This window comes from Rhinatrema bivittatum, chromosome 3, assembly GCF_901001135.1.
Source record: "Rhinatrema bivittatum chromosome 3, aRhiBiv1.1, whole genome shotgun sequence".
Classification (NCBI taxonomy): Eukaryota; Metazoa; Chordata; class Amphibia; order Gymnophiona; family Rhinatrematidae; genus Rhinatrema; species Rhinatrema bivittatum.
The window spans coordinates 61438760-61458710 of record NC_042617.1 but is presented as its reverse complement, the minus strand read 5'-3'; the positions used below and the strand labels follow the sequence as shown (position 1 = coordinate 61458710).

The 19951-nt window shown below is 45.5% G+C and overlaps 1 protein-coding gene across 5 annotated transcripts in view; it reads right to left on the bottom strand.

The window, feature by feature from the left end:
* Positions 1-19951, bottom strand: part of EML4 (EMAP like 4) — a 422649-nt gene that overhangs the window by 144556 nt on the left and 258142 nt on the right. For all 5 annotated transcript variants that reach the window (XM_029593309.1, XM_029593308.1, XM_029593311.1 and 2 more), the window contains one exon: positions 5162-5291. In XM_029593309.1, the coding sequence (XP_029449169.1) occupies positions 5162-5291 (130 nt within the window). The remainder of the gene's footprint in view (positions 1-5161; positions 5292-19951) is intronic.

The window sequence follows — 19951 nt, the reverse complement described above, 5'->3', positions numbered from 1 at the left end:
TGCCAGAAGGTCCTGGCAGTGGATCTTCAGGATATGACTCCTTAAGATGCCCTTCCCTTGGATTAGAGGGGAGATAATCAAGTAGATCCTGATATCTTTTCATTATTATTTGATGTAGTGCTGACTGTGGGTGACCTGGATCCCCAGGAAGGAATGGCACCGATAGTGAAGGCTTCGAGATCGAAGATGAGACTAATGCCTTCGGTGGTCGCTTCGAAGTCACCGTAGTTGTTTTCGCTTTAGCACCTGGCATCTGTGCAAGCGTGAAGATTGGCATCGGTGCCGGAACAGACAGGGTCATCGACATCGGCATGGTGACTGGTAAAAGCGAAGTCACAGACATTGGCATCGATAGTTGCATTGATGTTGTCACTGGCATCGGTATTGCCCCCGGCATCGGTGACGCCGCCGGCATCGGCACGGTCGCCGGAATTTGTTCTTTCAGGGCCTGGAGCACCGCCTGCCTTATCAAAGTGGACAATTCCTGCGATACAGCTGGGATGGATAGAGTAGCTGTAGGCGGTGGTGTTGGAGGAGTGGATAATACCTCATGCGATGGTTGTGTGGGTTCCACCGATATTGTAGGCCCTGATGGTGGTGGAGTTTCCTTATCTTTTTGCCGCTTTGCGCTCGTTTCTCCCAGGGAGGGAGTTAACGCTGGTGTCGGTGCATGTCGATGTCGATGCCTATGTTTGGGCCTATGTTCGATTACCGACCTTATCGACGCCGTCGACGGTGATGGCGATGCCTGATCACCCGATCCCTCCAGACTACGTTTTTTCAGCAAGACTTTTTTGGAAACTCCTGCTGGGGACGATTTCGTTGACGTCGAAGGGAAAGAAAGGAGTTGAAGGTGGAAGAGGTGTTCCATTTTCTCCTGTCTAAGTTTCCTTCCTTTTAGGGTCATTTCTGCACACTGTCGGCAGGAAGAGACATCGTGTTTTTCGCCTAAGGAGAGAACACACTCAAGGTGTGGGTCTGTGATAGACATAGTCCGATTGCAAATCGGGCATTTTTTAAAGCCTGAAGCCATTTTTTCACCGACAACCATCAATGAAAAAAAGGGAGAAATTTTCTGAGAGAAAGGAAGTTTTTACTTACAGTAAAAACGAGACCAAATTCTTACCGTCCGGTGGAAAAAAAGAGAGCGATCCCTTATGGGAGAGATAATTTGAAAAATAATGACTTTTTCAGTCAGGAATGTGTGAAGAAAACTCACAGGACTCCTATCTCCGTGATGCTTGCAGCAGCGCAGAAAAACGAAGACTGAAGAGAGAATATCATATCATGCTGGGCATGATCAGTGGCCAGTCAAAAGTTTCTAGAAACTTTGACAGAAAAGTTTCCTGCATTAGGGCTCAGTCAGTGACGTCACCCATATGTGAGGACTAGCATCCTGCTTGTCCTGGGATAAGTAATTTTACAAACCTGAATAAGAAAGGCTTAAGAGATATTGAAGTAAGAGGGGTACACTGTATTTAAAAGGGACCTGATCAACTCTTGTATATGAAACATTCAATTTTTCAGTTAAAGTTGTAATATTATTTAGTACATCATTGTCTTAATGGTAGAATAGCTTTACTCACTTTAGTAGCTAATTGCATAGAAGAGACTATGTGACTTTCAACATCTATGCAGTCATACGCAAAGACTGAAGATTGTGATGAGGAAGATTCATGTTGCATTGAGTGATTGGGGATGGGGATGTTCTCAGTTTTCCTGAAGGTTGAAGAGTTACGCATCAAAGTCACAAAACACCTAATCTGACATTCCCAAAAAGTGGCTATCAAAATCATCACACTTTCTCTTCTTAACTTTTGAATTTCTTGGGCTATAAGTGGAACATGGGGGGGGGGGGGATGCATTAAGAAGGCCTTTTCTATGAGACTGAAAAAATATTCATTGTTAGATTATCCTCTGGTCTTTTGGAACAGTAGATAGGAACTTTGCTGTTGAATGGCACTGCAGAGAGATCTATCAGAAGAGTACCCAAAATTGAAACAGTTCTTGTACTACTGGATGGTCCAATGTCCATCTGTGAAGGTGCAGTTGGGGACTTGGGTGAATTTTCAAAATGGTATATGTGTAAAAATCATATATACACGTGTGATTAATATGTGCGAAATCCGTATTTTCACAATGGGTCATATATGCACATATATTCACTTTTACAAGTAAAAGTACATGAGGAAAAATGGGAGTTATTTATTTATTTATTTAAAGACTTTTATATACCGAAGATCATGTACTGGTACATATCGCTTCGGTTTACATATAACCAGATTGTTAATTACCATGGATATTGTGTACATAGAACAAAGATTAATAACCAGAAATCAATAAACAGTAAACATGATGCATAGAAACAAACAGTAAACATAATGCATATAACAATAAATAATAATAATAATAATAAAGAATAAATAAGTTAGGGGCGAGGTTTGCATGTATGTCACTATTTTAAGAGAGACTTACACATGAATGTCATCAACACTGTGTGGAAGTAGTACCTGTCCTGAATATCTAACATTTCTTGGGGTCAGGAGATAAAAAGAAACAATTTTGTGTATTTTAGGATAGAGAAACTGTAGGAACACTATACAGGAATGTTTCATGTTTGGACATTCATTTCCCAGGCATCAGTCAGCAAAGCATTTTATTTCTACAACAGTACAGGTATGCAGATTTTCTTTTTGGAAAGATTGACTAGTGAGTAGAAAGAATCTGACTAAAAAAATCATTATACCCAAGAAAATACTCCGTGCAGGATCCCTGGGAGGACATGAGGCCTTCTATGTCCCATGGCCCTCCTAGTGTGCCCATGTGTTCAGGTCCTTAACTGGACAAGGGACTACTTACATTAATGTATGGTAGTTGACATTATTATAGACATTATCTACAAGTACTTTTTATGCCTTTTCTGTAAAAACTGTTTACCTTGATGGCCTTCAGGATGCGGTATGTCCATTTCTCCCTTACCTCTCACAGCTGCCTCCGAAATGGTGCTGAGTACCATCCGTTCTGCTGCAGAGAAGGTGATCTGGCTTACAGCCCCTCTACCCTCATCCTGGCCTGCTTCTGCTTCACCAGGGATACGAGGTCTTGCCACGTGTGGCTCAGGTCTTTAACACTCTGGTTAAAGACCTGTGACGGATCTTCTCCCAGGTCCTCCTTCCTGTATCAGCCCACTCTCCTGGACTCTTGCTAATACAGGATATTCTGGACCTTCATGACCTCTTGAACCAGAAAATTCATTTCCCTTGGCTAGAGGTTAGGCTTCCTAAACATGGTTCCTTTCCTTCTAGATATGATGCAAATAATAAGACAAGCACTGGAAGCAAGCCATTTATATCTGCATGTGCATGTAAATGACCTACATTTGCATGTATAAAGGGGCAGGATTTAAACAAGTGATAATTACAAGTGCATTATTAAAATTGATAGCAAATGTATGCGTATATGCTATATAACGCATTGAGTGGTTAATATATGTGTGTATAACCACTATAATATAGTGCTATACATGTACTTTTTCCATTCAGGAGTGTGCAGAGGTGGGATAGCTGCAAGATTCAATTCATCAGGGACTTTCAGAGCCAGCCCAGTGTTTATTCCTATAGCTTGTAATGTGATAAGACCTGAACCGGCTCTGTCTGTCTCTGGTAACATGGAGCCTGCAACTATCCTACCTCCACAAGGTAGATCTTGGGTGTTAGGAAAGCAAGGCATGTATGGATGATGATCTCATCATCAGAAGGCTGATGTTGAGATCATCATCATTAAACCTGTTTTTTTCTCTATAAGGAATAGAACCTTAATTCAGCTCCATACACACTTTTAAGATATTTTATGTGCCTTGCGTATTACTATATAGCAGGCAAACAGTTTCTACTGGGTGAGCGAGCTTCATCTACCATACAAACTCTGTGTGGTATAATTATTGTTGAGAAAGGAAGCAGCTAAGGAAATTACAGTTCTGACTCTGCTTCAAGTGACAGTCCAGCTCTGAAGGCTTCTAGTGCAAGGGTCCCTATGGATTACAAGTGGTAGACGTGGGTGAGGAGTCCTTGATAGCTCACAACTGGATTTTTTATATGAGTTTTTAATTAGTGGATGTTAATTTACCAGTTGATTTGAAAAAAATTGTTCTATTAGTATAGTTTTACTATTATTGATTTTATATTTCTTGATATTTTATTAGGACTGGTGATGTTTCTGTTTTTTCATTGTTGCACTGCATACAGAGTCTGGCTTGTGATTTTATCTGCACATTTTCATTTATACTTTACGATCTCTTTATTCTATGTTAGGTGAAGGTCTATCTGTATTCTGTACGTGTGACTGAGGTGATGTATTCTGCTAGCATGTAGGGATCTCTAGCAGCCTGGCTTATTCTGTTTTCTTAATAGGAGGAATATTGATGTTTTAGGACCTGGTATAATATTTGCAATGTTGACTTTTCATAGGAACAGTTGTTACTGTTTGAGTGCTGCTCTGATATGGAAGGTTTACTATTTATTATTATTATTTATTAGAGTTACATTAAACCTAATTTCTGCTCAGAGAAAGTACTCTTATCTTTCCATGTGTCAGTCTTAATAATAAAAGTATGTCACACACGAGCAGTATGTCACACACGAGCACTGTCCATCAGGTATGTCACAATGGGAAAAAGGTTGAAAATCACTGTTTTACATTAACATTTCTATGTCTAAAATTCAAAAGATGAGAGAATAAAGGCAATGTTATAACAATGTCATGCTTTCATTCCACTACTTCAGAAAATATCTTTCAAAAAACAGAGATCTACAAACAAGCTACAAGCCATTTTTTTTTGTACTAACCTAGTACACTTTTGAGAATTAAATTTCCCTTCATCTGGTCCAAGCATGCAAATAAACTACTTTGCATAATAATAGAAATTTTAAAACAACTTGTGCTAACATTACAATCAAATATCAATGTAATCCAACTGGAGTTTACAAATATGTGCAGACATCACCGTTAGCCATTCTGTACTAAGCTGGTGAAAGAATTAACTTTCAAAAGCTAGTCAGATTAGTCTAATTAAAAAAGATAATCACTTATTTCCTGGACATTTTTTTAATGTATTTTAAAATACTGTTAATTTAAGTTTTTTGAGATGTAATAAATAGATAACCTTTTAGCAGCAGATGAAAGGGTATCTTTTCTGGCCACAGATACTGAGGAACCATGGCTTTGTTTCCTGGTCCCAGCACTTCCATTGGTTATGCAGGACATGGAGAAGGCTTCTCGGAGAGCTGGCGAGCCTATGGGAAAGTTTAACAAAGACTTCATCAGAAATCTCAACTGAATAGGCACTACAGAGAAAGTTTCCAACAGCAACAGCCTTTGCATTCATGACACAAAACATCTGAACTGTTACATGAAAAGAATTCTTAAATCGGTACAAAGAAAACCAACCAAGTAAGTGGGTACAGCTGATATCTTTAGAAGATTAATGAGGTACCTAAAAAGTACCTAAAAAGTAGATTCTTTACATGAGGTATGGCAATATGTGTGTTCACTATATTTTTCATGATAGAATAATATAAGTCATCTCTACTAAAATCAATGAAGAAAATACATGAGGTGCACACAACATATTTGCTTATTCAATGAACCAGGTATCAATTTTATATTGTGCTATACTGAGTAATCTACTGCCTCTTATCACATGATGGGCTACAAGAAGAGTCAGACAGTAGCACCCAGTCTCATATCATTTACCAATTCAAATGTGAAAGACTCAAATAGATTACAAAAAACATACTGAGGCAGATATTCAGTGCTAATTAGCTGGATAAGTGGTGATTAATCCTAGGCTAAATGATGGCAGCTGAATATCCGGCTCCATTTAACAGTGGCACTTAGCCAGATAAGTACTTATCCAGCTAAGAGGTGGGCAGGATATGGGCATTTTGGAGAGGAGCTACTTATCCAGAGCAGCAATACTTAAAATAATCCACTTAGGTTAACCAGATAAGACTTACTATTGAGCAGGTCTAACTTATCTGGCTAACTAGTGATTTTTACAGAAATATTCATCAGTATAGCTGTGCTGCTGAATATCCCTTGTAAATTAGCCAGATCAGACTAAGTAAGTTAGCCAGATAAGACTTTAATCTTTGAATATCTACCCCATTAACTGTTAAATAACATCTTTCTGCAAGAAATATCATTTAATGAATATTATAGACATAGTAATAAAAATCAAAAAGTAAAGCACTGAACTCTCTCCACAACCTTCCTCAGCAGACTCTCTTAAAACATGCTTAGAAGATAGTGGCTCACTCTAAAAATACCAAGAGACTCCCTCCTTTATACATTTTCCAACCAATAGCATCAAAATGTGAGGGGAGACAAGATGGCCACCACATAGTGAGACGCAGGTTCCTCAGCTCTCGGGAAGTCTTCTAAACTACTTGTTTCTGCTTGACATAATTTCCTAAAAATGCCACACACAAAAAGAAAAGCCAGGATTCAGGAAAATATTACCTCAACTCCGACAGTGATAGTGAGACAACCCAGAATTGAGGCGGCCTTTGGAAGATCCATGCAGCCTGAGCCGGTAGGAGGGGCCGCAGGAGGAACTAACTGAGAACAGCCGTTAGACTCCAGGCCTTTTGAGATGTCCCTCAGTCCCGGAGAACAGACTACGCCAGCTCCTCCATCGGGCCCCCCCCCCCCAATAGGAACGGGTGAACTACAGCGGAGAACGCTTTTGGAACAGCTTTCTCCAAAGACCCCGGTAACCGCGAGAAGCACAGCCGGTGAGCTGCGTGCTTCGGATAGCCTGCCGATGCAGAGCTCCCTGGGCCGGAGAGAGGAAGGATTGCGCTAGAGTGATGAGAGCTGCCCTTCCAAGGTAAGGAGAAAAGAATCTGAAATACAAGTACTCCTGCCTTTACATTTAGAAATGCCTGACAAAATATTGCTAGAGATCATATGGAAAGCAATAATGACTTTGCATAAGGCTGTTGCTGAGCTTACCCATACTGTTAAGGAAAATTTAAGTGAAGTTAAAAATCAAGATTGTAAAATCACACAGATGGAACTTAAGGTTAAAGAAATCTTGTGGATAAGTATATGTGTGTAAGCATCTTTCAGATGAATCATGTGCATGGTCCCAGTAATGGAGGTCCTGACAGCCCATCTTGTGTCCACAGTTAGCACATATTTTGAAAGGGTTCCTATTGGTTCTTGAGGATTTTACTGACATGGTGGGTGAATAAAAAAAAGAAAAATTTTTGAGAAGAAGAGACAATAAAATAAAGAAATATGAAGAAAAGAAAAATGTTAAGAGATAAGCAATGGGGGGGAAAAAAAAAGCAAGTTTGCTTACCGTAAATGGTGTTTTCCGTAGATAGCAGGGAATTTAGCCATGCATATTGGGTGGCGTCGTCCTTGACATCAGAGGCGGAGCTTTCTCTCTAAGCTCGAAGAACTTTGAAGTGCGCATGAGCACCCCCCCACCCCCCGAGCCTGCCTCAGTTGGTTTTCCAAGCTAATGTTGAGTAGGTGTGGCAAGAAGTGAGAGGGAATGCATGGCTAAATTCCTTGCTATCTACGGAAAACACCATTTACGGTAAGCAAACTTGCTTTTTTCCGTCGATAAGCAGGGCATTTAGCCATGCATAGTGAGAGTCCCAAGCGTATAGGTTGCAGAAATGAAAAACATCATAAAACAGTAATATTAAAGAGAAAAACTGTTTATTAAGAACAATTAATTGAAACTTTTTTTTTTGTGCAACCTGTATAACGAGGACAGCTATCTTAAGCCAGAAACTTTCTGTACAATTGCAGAACAGAGTGAGGAGTCTGCTGCCGACTGCTGGTCTAGACAATAGTGAGAAGTAAAGGTATTAATTGAAGACCAGGTCGCTGCTCTGCAGATGTCCTGAATTGGCACTCCTTGGATATGCTCAATGGAAGTTGCCATTGCTCTTATTTGATGTGCTTTAACAGAACCCACGAGGGACATGGTTTTGGTATTATAGCAGTATTGGATACAAGCCGTTAGCCAGTTAGAGAGAGTTTGTTTCGAAACTGGTTGGCCTGGATTGTTCGGGTTGAAGGAAACAAACAATTGTGAGGAATGTCTGATTGTTTCAGTAGTGTTTTTGTAATAAGCCAAAGCTCGTTTACAATCTAGGGTGTGCAGGAGTTTTTGCCGTTCACAAAAGGCAGACACCACCTTCGGTAGGAAGGATGAGTTTGTAAAACTACTTTATCGTGATGAAACTGAAGATACGGGAAAGTGATTACTAGCGCTTGGAGTTCACTTACCCTCCTCGCAGAGGTGATAGCTACTAGAAAAGGGTCTTTCCATGTTAGGAACTTGAGGGAAGAAGATGATATGGGTTTGAAGGGTGGGCCCATTAATGCTTCCAGGACTAAATTAATATCCCATGGTACTACTGATTTCTTAAAGGGTGGGTATAAACAGAGTAAACCCTTCATAAACTTAGAAATCAAAGGATGAAATGAGATGGAGCAGTCCTGCTGCAAGCGATAAGCTGTATTGGCACTAAGGTGAACTCTAATAGATGCAATTGCCAGTCCGGAAAGGGATAAATTATGTAGATAAGTTAGCAGTGACTCTGGTGAACAAGAAGAGGGGTAAAGATTGTGGAGTGCACACCATGCAGCGAATAATTTTCATTTGAAGGCATAGTTACGTCTGGTGGAAGGTTTCTGTGCTGCAATGAGAACATCCGTAATGCCGGATGGGAGATGTAAAGAGCTCAGTACTTGCCGTTCAATCTTCATGCCTTTAAATGATGGGAGGCTTGCATCGGGTGGATCAAGGCTCCTTTGTTCTGGGAAAGGAGGGTTGGGTCCTTTGGCAGTAGAATTGGGGCCTGAACAGACAGACAGAGAAGATATGTATACCATGACTGTCTGAGCCACGCGGGCGCTATGAGGATTAAGTCTGCCGCATCCGCTTTGCATTTCTAGATTGTGCATGAGATTAGCGGAATTGGAGGAAAAGTGTATAGTAGACCCTTGTTCCAGGGAATCAGGAATGCATCCTGTGAAGTTCAGTACTTGCTGGGAAGGAGGGAGCAGAATTGTTTTACCTTCCGATTCTCTTTTGTTGCAAAGAGGTCTATGTCTGGAGTTCCCCAGAACTTGAAGATTTTGTTTGCCTCAGTTGGACTGAGCGACCACTCATGTGGATGGAAAACTCTGCTGAGTCTGTCCGTTTTGGTATTTGCGAGGCCTGGAAGGTAGGATGCTTGAAGTAAGATGTGGTTGCATTCCGCCCACTCCCAGATCTTAACCGCATCTTTGCAAAGAATCTGGGAACTGGATTTGCCTTGTTTGTTTATGTAAAACATTGCTACCTGATTGTCTGTATGAATCATCAGAGACTTCCCGTGTATCTATGTTTGGAATGCTAGTAGGGAATTTTTATTGCCCTGCGTTCTGACAAATTTATTTGTAACTGCTGCTCGTCCGAGGACCAAAGTCCCTGAGTCTGTAGATGAAGGAGATGCGCTCCCCAACCCTTTGTCAAAGCATCTATGGTGAGAATGAGCTGATGAGGGAGGAGTTGAAATGGACTTCCTTCCTCCAAGACAGATGGTTGAAACCACCATCGGATATCTTTTTTCATGGAGTTCATAATTTGTACTATGTGAGACACTGGTTGAGTGAGTTGGTTCCATTGAGATTTGAGGCCCCATTGGAGGCATCTGATATGGAGTTGAGTATTTCGAACATGTATTGCTGCGGCCATGTGGCCTAAAAGTACCATAACTTGACGAGCTGGAACCTTCTTCCGGCGTAATAGAGTTTGAGCCAGGGATCTTAAGGTTTGGATTCTTTCTGGCGGCAGAAAAGCTCTGAAAAGCGGGGTGTTGATTACAGCCCCTATGAATTGAATGTTCTGGGTTGGATGGAGCTGAGATTTTTCGTAGTTTATTATCCATCCGAGGTTGTGGAGACAGCGGAGTGTGCTCTCTATGTGAGTCTATAGCAACTGGGGGTCGTGAGATACGATCAGCCAGTCTAGATAAGGAAAATTGTTTATGCCCTGTTTGCGTAAGTGAGCACAACAACAGCAAGGCACTTTGTGAGGACTCTTGGAGCTGAGGAGAGGTGAAAGGGAAGCACTTGGTATTGATAATGTTGATTTGCAACTTGAAAACAGAGGTATCGCCAACAACGGCTGTGAATCGGGATATGAGTGTAAGCATCCTTTAGATCGAGTGAGCACATCCAGTCGTTCGTTTGAAGGAAAGGGAGGACCGTCTTGAGAGAGGTAATTTTGAATCTCTTTCACAAGGTATTTGTTGAGCGCTCGAAAGTCCAAAACCCTCCCGATGTTTTGTGAATGAGGAAATATTGGGAATAGAAACCGTGATCCCGATGATTGGAAGGTACCAGCTGGATTGCCTTCTGTTGAAGAAGTAGAGAAACATCCTGCAGGAGTGATGGAATCTGAATCAACAGAGTCTTGGGATGAAGGTTGTGAGGAAGCATTGGTATCAAGTTGAAACGTAGATGATATCCGTGCGCTATAATGCTCAAGACCCATTGGTCCGTGATGACAAAGGACCAGTGGGAATGGAACTGAGATAGCCTTCCTCCTATAGAAACTGTTGTCGTGGCAGTTAGAAATTAAAAAGATTGTTTAGGTTGCTGTTGAATAGCCTGAGGTTTTTGAGGCCTCTGGGATCTTGGTCATGGTATTTGTCCCTGTAGTTGAGGTTGAGACGGCTGCTGTTGGTAAGGCTGTGGTTTATAGGAGGGTTGATATGGTTGATAGTACTGGTATGGCCTGCAGTAGTAATAACCTCTCTTGTATTGAGGAAGGAAACGCCTGGATGTAGATGGTGTATCAAAAGGCGCCGTCAAAGACTGCACTGCAATGTTTTGTTCTTTAATCAAAGAGACAGTTTCCTGAAGCTCGTCGCCAAACAGGTTGTCTGGCCTACATGGTAAATTCGCCAAACGGTCATGTACATCATCCCGTATACTGCTGGCTCGCAGCCACGCCATGCGCCTAGCTGAAACTGCTGTTGCTGACGAACGTGCTGAAGTATCAAAGGTCTCATAGGAAGTGCGCAACAAATGACGTAGACCTTCTTGCAGATCTAAGAAAGGTGAGGTAAGGAAGAGTCTCCTTGTGAGGTGTGAAGCAAGGGTTGCAGCTTTTGTGTACAGCTAAACAAATATTGGATGATATAAAACTGATGATGGTTTATACGGGAATTTAACATTGAATTTTGATAAATTTTCTTGGCAAAATCATCCAACAGTTTGTCTCTTCCAGGAGGCGTATATGAGTAGAGCCTGTTCTTTTTTGCTCTTTTTAGCGCTGATTCGAACACTATGGGATTGTGGGGAATTTGAACGCTTGAGCAGTATGGTGTTTTTTGCATCCTATATTTTAAGTCCAGTTTCCTGGATACTGGGGAAGTAGTAGTGGGGTATCCCACGCTTTGTCCATGAGGCCTTCTAAAATGTTTTGTGGAGGAAGAGCAGTAGACTCAGATGGTTAGTCAAACATCTGTAGAAGTCCCATGACTTCTGACCATGGGTCTGGGATCTTGCGAGTGTCAATGCTGAGAGCTACTCCCAGCTTCTCTAAGAACTTAGCATAAGTAAGCTCATCAGGGGGGATGTTAGCTGAGGCAGCTCCTGTGGAGGGTCCGAAGGAATACCCGAATTTCCCGGAGATGTTTGAGGAGAGAATACTGGAGAGACGGTATGAACGGATGACACAGGAGAATGGGTATGTGTCCGAGATGGTGGATTTGGTGGTGAAGAAGCAAGCGATGCAGGATCTTGAGAATCCTGTGGGAGGATATCTGGGTTCGGAGGTAAGCCTTTGAAGAAACTATGAAGAAGAGAGGATATATGAGACATTTCTTCTCACCCAACAGCTGAAGAAACAAAGTCAGGTGGCCTTATTGACTTTTTGAGTTGCTTGACTGGTGTCCTTGGCAATGGAGATGGAGGTCTCTTTTTTGGACATGGAGATTGAGGAAGAATAATCTCCGGTGAAGAGTTCCAGTCCTCAGTTGGCTCATCAATTACGATATCCGAGAATACCAAGGAAGGAGTGTGTGCACCTTCTAGCAGGGATGTCGAATGCTGTTTAGAAGGCTTAATTGAAGGCAGTGTTGCAGGAGCAATATGTTTTGTCTCAGAATTTGATTTCCGAGGTCTTCAGGCAGCTCAGGGTTTGTCTTTTGGATTTCTGAGGAACTTTTTCGATGACCAGATGTTGAACGCTTCGTAATGTTTGAAGTTGCGTCGTGATGCGTCATAGCCTTTCGAGGCACGCCATAATGCGTCGTCTGTTTATAGCTTGCGTCGGAATGCATCATAGAAGTTTTGGGTGCGTCGTGAAGCTTCAAGGCCTTTGACGCTGCCAATGTTGTCAACGCATGCGTCGAATGGATCGACTCAACACAGGTTTCTCTTGTGCGTGCGTCATATCAGACGCGACACTCGACGCCTTCTGCGCGATGGACGACGCAGATTGCAGCGCAAGGCTCTCTGAAGCTGAATGTGCGCGTCAAAAAGTCTCCTGCCGGGGTTTAGGCTTACCCGGGGAGGACTCTGTCGATCTTGCAGATGCTGGAGAGGGGGACAGAAGATTGTCTGAGCCTCTCCATCTTTTCTGTTCTTTGTATCCTGGCCCGCGGGGACATCCGTCCGCAGTCCCTGCATGTTGTTTGATCATGATCGGGACCGAGGCACAAACAACAGTAGTTATGCCCATCGGTCACAGACATGATCTTACCGCATGAACAGGGCTTTTCAGCATCTTTCTTCTTTGTTGATTGTAGTAGTCATTTTTTGAGGCGAGCGAGAGATCAACACGTCCATGTAGAGTCGCGGAAAATGAAAACTGAGGCAGGCTCGAGGAGCGCTGGAAGTGGTGCTCATGCGCACTTCAAAGCTCTTCGAGCTTAGAGAGAAAGCTCCGCCTTCGTGACATCAAGGACGACGCCACCCACTATGCATGGCTAAATTCCCTGCTTATCGACGGAAAAAGGAAATCACAGAATAAAAATGATTAAGGAGATTTGCATGGTAGCAGCTGCATGAGAATAACCGCACATGCTCAGAAAGAATTCTAGTTCTTTCTGAGACAGCACAGTTGCTTACCTGTAAGAGGTGTTCTTCTAGGATAGCAGGATGTTAGTCCTCACATGTGGGGTGACATCATCCAATGGAGCCTGGCATGGGAAACTGACTGGCAGACTGAGCATGCTCAGCTGCTGCTATACGTGCGCCCACGCGAGGTTCCCCTTCAGTCTCCTATTATACTAAAATATATAAAATTAACATAACAAACCGAAGGTGAACCTAACATTGTGGGGAGGCGGGCAGGATTCCTGAGGACTAACATCCTGCTGTCCTAGGAGAACACCTGTTACAGGTAAGCAATTGCATTTTCTCCTAGAAAAGCAGGATGGTAGTCCTCACATGTGGGTGATTACAGAGCTTCAGACTGCCCCATTCAACCAGAGAGACCCACAGTAGACGAACAAGGTGCCAACGGGCACAACACAACTGAGGCGCTGTGGGGAACAGGGGTAGTCTGGTCCCACAAAGAACACAATGAAAGATAGTTGGGTTCAGGACTCACTGGCCAGTTGGGTTCAGGACACACTGGCCAGTTGGGTTCAGGACACACTGGCCAAAAACAATGTCCTGGCAACCATCCTTGTCAAGGCAGAAGTGATCCGCAAAAGTGTGGCGAGAATTCCAGGTTGCGGCCCTGAAGATTTTGGGGACAGGGATCGTAAGCAGATGGGCTACAGACACCGCCTTAGCCCACACAGAATGAGACTTCACCCTGCCAGCCAGATGGAGGCCTGCCTGTTCGTAGCAGAAGGCAATGCAATCCGCTAGCCAGTTGGATAGTGTCTGCTTCCCCTTTGCTGCTCCCAGTCTATTGGTGTCGAAAGACACAAAGAGCTGGGTAGACTGTCTATGAGTTGCTGTATGATCCAAGTAGAAAGCGAGTGTCCGCTTGCAGTCCAGGGGGTGGAGAGCATGTTCCCCCAGGTGAGAATGAGGCCGTGGAAAGAACGTAAGAAGGATGATTAACTGATGTGGAAAGCAGTCAACACCTTCAGCTGAAATTTTGGATGCGTGCGCAGCACCACATGAACATGGAAGAATTTCATGTAGGGAGCATATGTGACCAGGGCCTGGATCTCACTGACCCTGCGAGAGAAAGTGACCACCACCAGGAACATAACTTTCTAGGTGAGGAACTTCAGGCCACAGGATTTGAGAGCCTCACCAGGACAACGTTGAGATCCCACGGGGTTGCTGGTGGGTGAAGTGGGGGCTTCAGTTGAAATCACACCCCGCATGAAATGCCCGATCAGTGGCTGGACTGAAATGAGCACCTGGGCGACACCCTGGTGGTAGGCATTGAGGTGTACTCGGACTGAGTTGATTTAGAGGCCAGACTCGGGCAGATGCCAAAGGTTATGCAGCAGGTGGGGGAACGGACAGGAGAAAGGGTCCAGTCCGTGGCCGCCACACCAGGTGGAGAAACGCTTCCACTTTGAGCTGTAAGATTTCCGGGTGGAAGGTTTCCAGGATTCAATCAAGACCCTGGAGACACCATCCGAGAGCTGTAAGGGCTGGAGGATTATGCACTCAACATCCACGCTGTGAGGGCCACGGCCCGGAGGTTCGGGTGGCGCAAAGTATCCTGGTTCTGCGATAGGAGGTCAGGAGCCGTCCCCAGTGGAACCGGTGCACCCATAGACAGGTCCTGGAGCAGAGGAAACCACAACTGTCTTGGCCAGGAGGGTGCAACCAGGATCGTGGTCCCCCGTCCTCTTGCAGCTTCGTCAGAGTCCTCGAGAGGTGCGGGATAAGGGAGTACACGTACATGAGACCTTGTCTCCATTGAAGGAAGAACACGTCGCAGGCCAGATGGTCCTTCCCCGGAATCAGGGAGCAGAACATGCTTACCTTGTAATTGTGGGGAGAAGCGAACAGGTCCATGTCCAGCATGCCCCAGTGACGGAATAAGTCGGCTGTCATTGCTGGGTTCAGGGACCACTCTTGTGGCTGAAAGGACTGGCTGAGGTGGTCCGCCAGCATGTTTAGGTGACCCGGCAGGTAGGTGGCCCATAGATACATCCCTCTGGAACGGGCCCAATCCCAGACCTCCATTGCTTTCTGGCAGAGAGGGAAGCAGCCTGTGCCGCCCTGCTTGTTGATGTACCACATTACTACCTGGTTGTCCATTCTGATGAGGATGACCTTGGAGGACAGCCTGTCCTGGAAGGCCCACAAGGCATACTGGATCACCCACAGCTGCAGGAAGTTTATCTGGCAGTAGGCCTCGGCGGCAGTTCAAAGGACCTGGGTATGTAAGCCGTCTGTGTGGCCCCCCCCCCCCCCACCCTGAGGTGAGGCATCGGTGGTGAGGATTATCTGGGGTGGCGTGGGCTGAAATGGGAGCCCAATTTTCAGATTGGGCAGGGCCTCCCACCAAGTCAGGGAGAGGTGAAGAGTGTCCGTGACAGTCATCGGTGCCTCCAGATTCTGGGATGCCTGCCGCCATGCAAGGCCCATTGAGGGTTCCTCATGTGGAGGCGGGCCAAAGGGGTCACGTGGACCGAGGCTGCCATGTGGCCCAACAGGTGGAGCAGCAGATGGGCCGGCACCCTCTTTCTGTTGCGAATTAGGGTGGCCAGCAAGGAGAGGGAGACCACTCGATCCCTAGGCAGAAAAGCTTTTTCTTGTGCCTTATCCAACCTGGCGCCGATAAAGTCCAACCATGGAGATGGATTGAGATGTGACTTAGGGAAGTTGATAACGAATCCCAGGGTTTGTAAGGTCTGAACTGTCAAGGCCAGTGCATTCAGGGCCCCAGAGTATGAGTTGCTCCGGATCAGCCAATCGTCCAGGTTCGGCAAGATGAGGACTGAGCGATGCGTGAAGTAGGCAGCCTCCACCGCCAAGCATTTCGTGAAGACGCATGGGGCTGAAGCCAGCCCAAAAGGCAGAACTTTGTACTGAAAATGTGCTGTCCCCACCAGAAAGCGGAGGTACTTCCTGTGGTTGGGGACAACTGCAATGTGGGTGTAAGCCTCCTTTAATTCGAGGGAGCAGAGCCAATATCCTCTTTGGAAGAACAGGATCAGCGTGCCCAAAGAGACCATTTTGAATTTTTATCTTTCAAGAAATTGGTTTAACGCCCTGAGGTTGAGGATGGGACGCAAGCTGCCATTCCTCTTTGGAATAAGGAAGAACCTCGAGTAGAAACCGTGGCCCTACTGCTCACGGGGAACTGGTTCTACCACGTCTCTGGGAGCCTGCTGAACTTCAGGCGATAGCCCTGGCAGACAATGGACAGGACCGAACGGTCCGAAGTGATCGCTTCCCAACGGCGGGCAAAGCAAAGAAACCTGCCACCAAAAGGGGGATCAACCGCCAGGGGAACCAGCATTTGGCTCAAGCCCCCTCACTGCCAGTCAAAAGGCAGCAGTTGGGGCCTGCTGGGGGGGGCTGGTTGGGCCCTCGGAACTCGCTGCTGCCGACCATGACCTCTAGGGCTGGACCGAGGCAGGTGGTCACAGGCAGCTGGTCTTCTTCAGCTGGTAGAAGGGTATGTGAGGGCCCGGCCTGGAGGGGCTGGCAGAGAATTGCTGATGACTATCATGCTGATCTTTCAGCTGCGCCATGAACTCTTTCACCTTATCCCCAAACAGGTTCTCGCCTGTACAGGGGAGGTCCGCAAGCCTGTCCTGAACCTCTGGTTGGAGACCGGGAGCCAAGCCAGTCGTCTGGTGCCAAAGCCTTCGGCAGCTAGGCAGGCTGTGGTCTCAAACACGTCATAGGTAGACCTGACCTCATGTCTACCCGACTCAAGCCCTAGCATGGCAGTGGCTGCAAGAAACTCCTGCTATTGCTGGGGAAGGTCCTCCACAAACTCCTAGACCTGCGTCCAAAGGTTGTGGCCATATTAGGTCATGTATAGCTGGTAGGCTGCAATACAGGCCACCAGCATAGCCCCTTGGAACATTTTTCTTCCTATGCCATCAAGCTCCCTGTGTTCATGCCCCGGAGGAACAGAAGCATGTGTCTGGGAGCATCTGGCCTTTTTAAACACAGACTCAACAACTGCAAACTGGTGGTGTAAGTGCTGCCATTCAAAGCCCACAGCCTGTTAAACCAGATAAGTCGCATCAGCCTTCCTGTTTACCAGGGCAACAGACAGCAGGTGTCCCCACATACAGAGGAGGAGCTCCTTGAAGATGTTGTGGACTGGCACCGCCACAATCTCCTTTGGAGTGTCAATGAACTGGAAGACATCCAGCATTTTATGTTGGGTATCCCCCTCCTGGAAGGGGATGGCTTCTGCCATGGCCTTTACAAAGCTGGCGACTGACAGGTCTTTGGGCAGAGATAGACGCTGCTTCTCCAGAGGGGAAGGCTCTGAGAGGGGGGGCGTCTGAGAACTTGGAGGACGAGTCCGAGGAGTCATCGCCCCATTGGTCATAGGGACCCTCCCTCCTTGCTAGGGTCCAAACATCGAGGGCTGGGACTTGTAGGGAAGGCAGACCTGGGCCCCAAGGGCACCGAAGGCCGTGGGGGCACTGACGGCATTGATGGAGTTCCAGGTATTGAGGGGGGGCTTCGACCGTGGTACGCCAGGAAGAGCAGGGAACTGCAGGTATAGGCACCCGGTCCCCGAGGCCTCATCCTCCTCGGAGGACCCGGGATCGCTCTGGTGGAAGGCGTCTGTGGCCGAGGAGGCATCCAAGGCCTCTCGGGCACCGGTTGCGTCGGTAGGGCACCAAGAAGGACGTCCAGACACTCCAGCAGGAGTGCGAGCAATGAAAGCGGAGACTCGGGCACCGTTATGGGGGCCGATGGCACTGGCAGCTCGATGTTCTGTAGCGCTTTGAACACCGCCAATTTCACCCTGCGGTCCAATGCCTCCTGAAAGTGCTGGGTAGTAAGGACTGTTGGAGGTAGACAAGGCATCACCGGCACACCCATGGAGGGATCATGAGGAAGCATGGCGCCCATCACCTTTGCCGGAGGGAAATGCCTCAGGCTACCTGGGGCCTCCTGGTAGCCGGTGCCACTTCAAATGCAGCTTGGCAGCCACCGATGCTGCTTTGGCACCGGACCCGTGGCGGGACGGTGATCGATGTCAATGCTTCCTGGGTTTCTGGCGCTCGGCCTGGTCTTTCCCTGGCATCAAGTAAGATGATGACCCCGAGGTTAGGGGGAGGGGAGAGACCACCAAGGATCGATCTCTCTCTCCCCGACACTTAGGAGTGCTGGAAAGCGGGACCACCAGGGGAAGAGACTGAGACGGTTCCCCATGGTCCTTAGGCATGGAGAATACTGAAGCCAAAGTGGAGGTTTTTGGAGAACTGAAAAGCTTCTCCATTGTATCCAGGCATGCACAACGCCCTTTGGGGGGTCATTTGATCGCACAAACACCACCACTCGGACATCGTGTGAGGCCCCCAGGCACAGGATACACATCTCATGCGGATCCGTGATGGACATGGTCCGGGGGCACTGGAAGCACCGTCGAAAACCTGATGCCATCGAAAAAGAGGCCGGCATGTGGTCGATGACAAGACAGGCACCCCGGTGCGTGAGTCAGGAATCTGCCGCAAATACCCAAGGCAAAAGCCAAGGGTACCTACCACACGGAGGAACCGAACGCAAAGGGGGACCCAATGCAGAAAACCCCCCGAAAAGACAGCAAAACACTTTTGAGGATTTGGAGCTCCACAACCGTGAGGCTACTGCACTGTGGAAAAGAAGAGACTGAAGGGGGACCTCGCGTAGATGTGCGGATACCAGCAGGCTGAGCATGCTCAGTCTGCCAAAGTTTCTAGAAACTTTGACAAAGGTTTTCCATGCCAGGGTCCATCGGATGATGTCACTGCACATGTGAGGGCTACCATCCTCCTTGTCCTAGGAGAAAGCACATTCCATGTTGGCACCATACAATCTTGCCACCCACTTGTGTGGCTGAATTTGTGCCTGTTTCTCCACAAAAAAAAAAAGAAAAAGAAATGTAACAATAACATGCCATGATCCCTTTTATTATAACATCACCTTCTTTTAATCACAGGAGAGAAGCTTAAACTTACAATAAAGTCAGAGTGTAAACTGATTCACACAAAGTCAGCAAGCAAAATATTGACTTTTTCTTCAACACACTGCACGTCAGCCAATATCACATAATGTGTTGATTACTAAATGTAAGTGTTCAACTTATTTTTGGCTCAGCACAACAGCCAGATGTGTCCAAACGCAAAATGAAATTCAGTATAATGACCAGGATTAACACAAACCTTTCAGAAAAATATCTTTTATGGACAATGGCTTCCATCTCTGTTTTAAATTTTACAGAATAATATTTGCTAGCTTTGACAGATTTATTACAAAGCTGTTGACTTTACTCTCATATGCAGGGGAGATAAAGAGAAGAAATAAAAATAAAAAAGAGTAAACAAAAAAAATCATGCAAATGATTTATTATTTTCCTACTCCACAAGCAAAAACAGCAGATTTTTCTGCACTTTAAATAAAAATTAACTAAGTAATTAACAAAAGAAAACATATTGGCTGTAGATGTTCTATAGCTTCACTTTAATAATAAGTAGACTGATTACAAGTAGGCTAATTATTCCCCAAATGACTATTCAAGAATTTTCCAGATGTTACTGAGAATTTGAAACATTGTGCTGATTGTTCAATGCCAAGCGGTCTGAAAACCTGAAGAAAAATAGGATTACTTATTAACAAGAAATCCAACTACGTTTTAAACAAATTCTGAACTCTGCACTTATGCATCTTTTTTCCCCACTTACATTTAAATGTTGTTGTCAAACAAATTATTAAAAAGGTATTTTCTGTTCCTTTTCCTAGAACTAGTAGCACATCATGTCACATC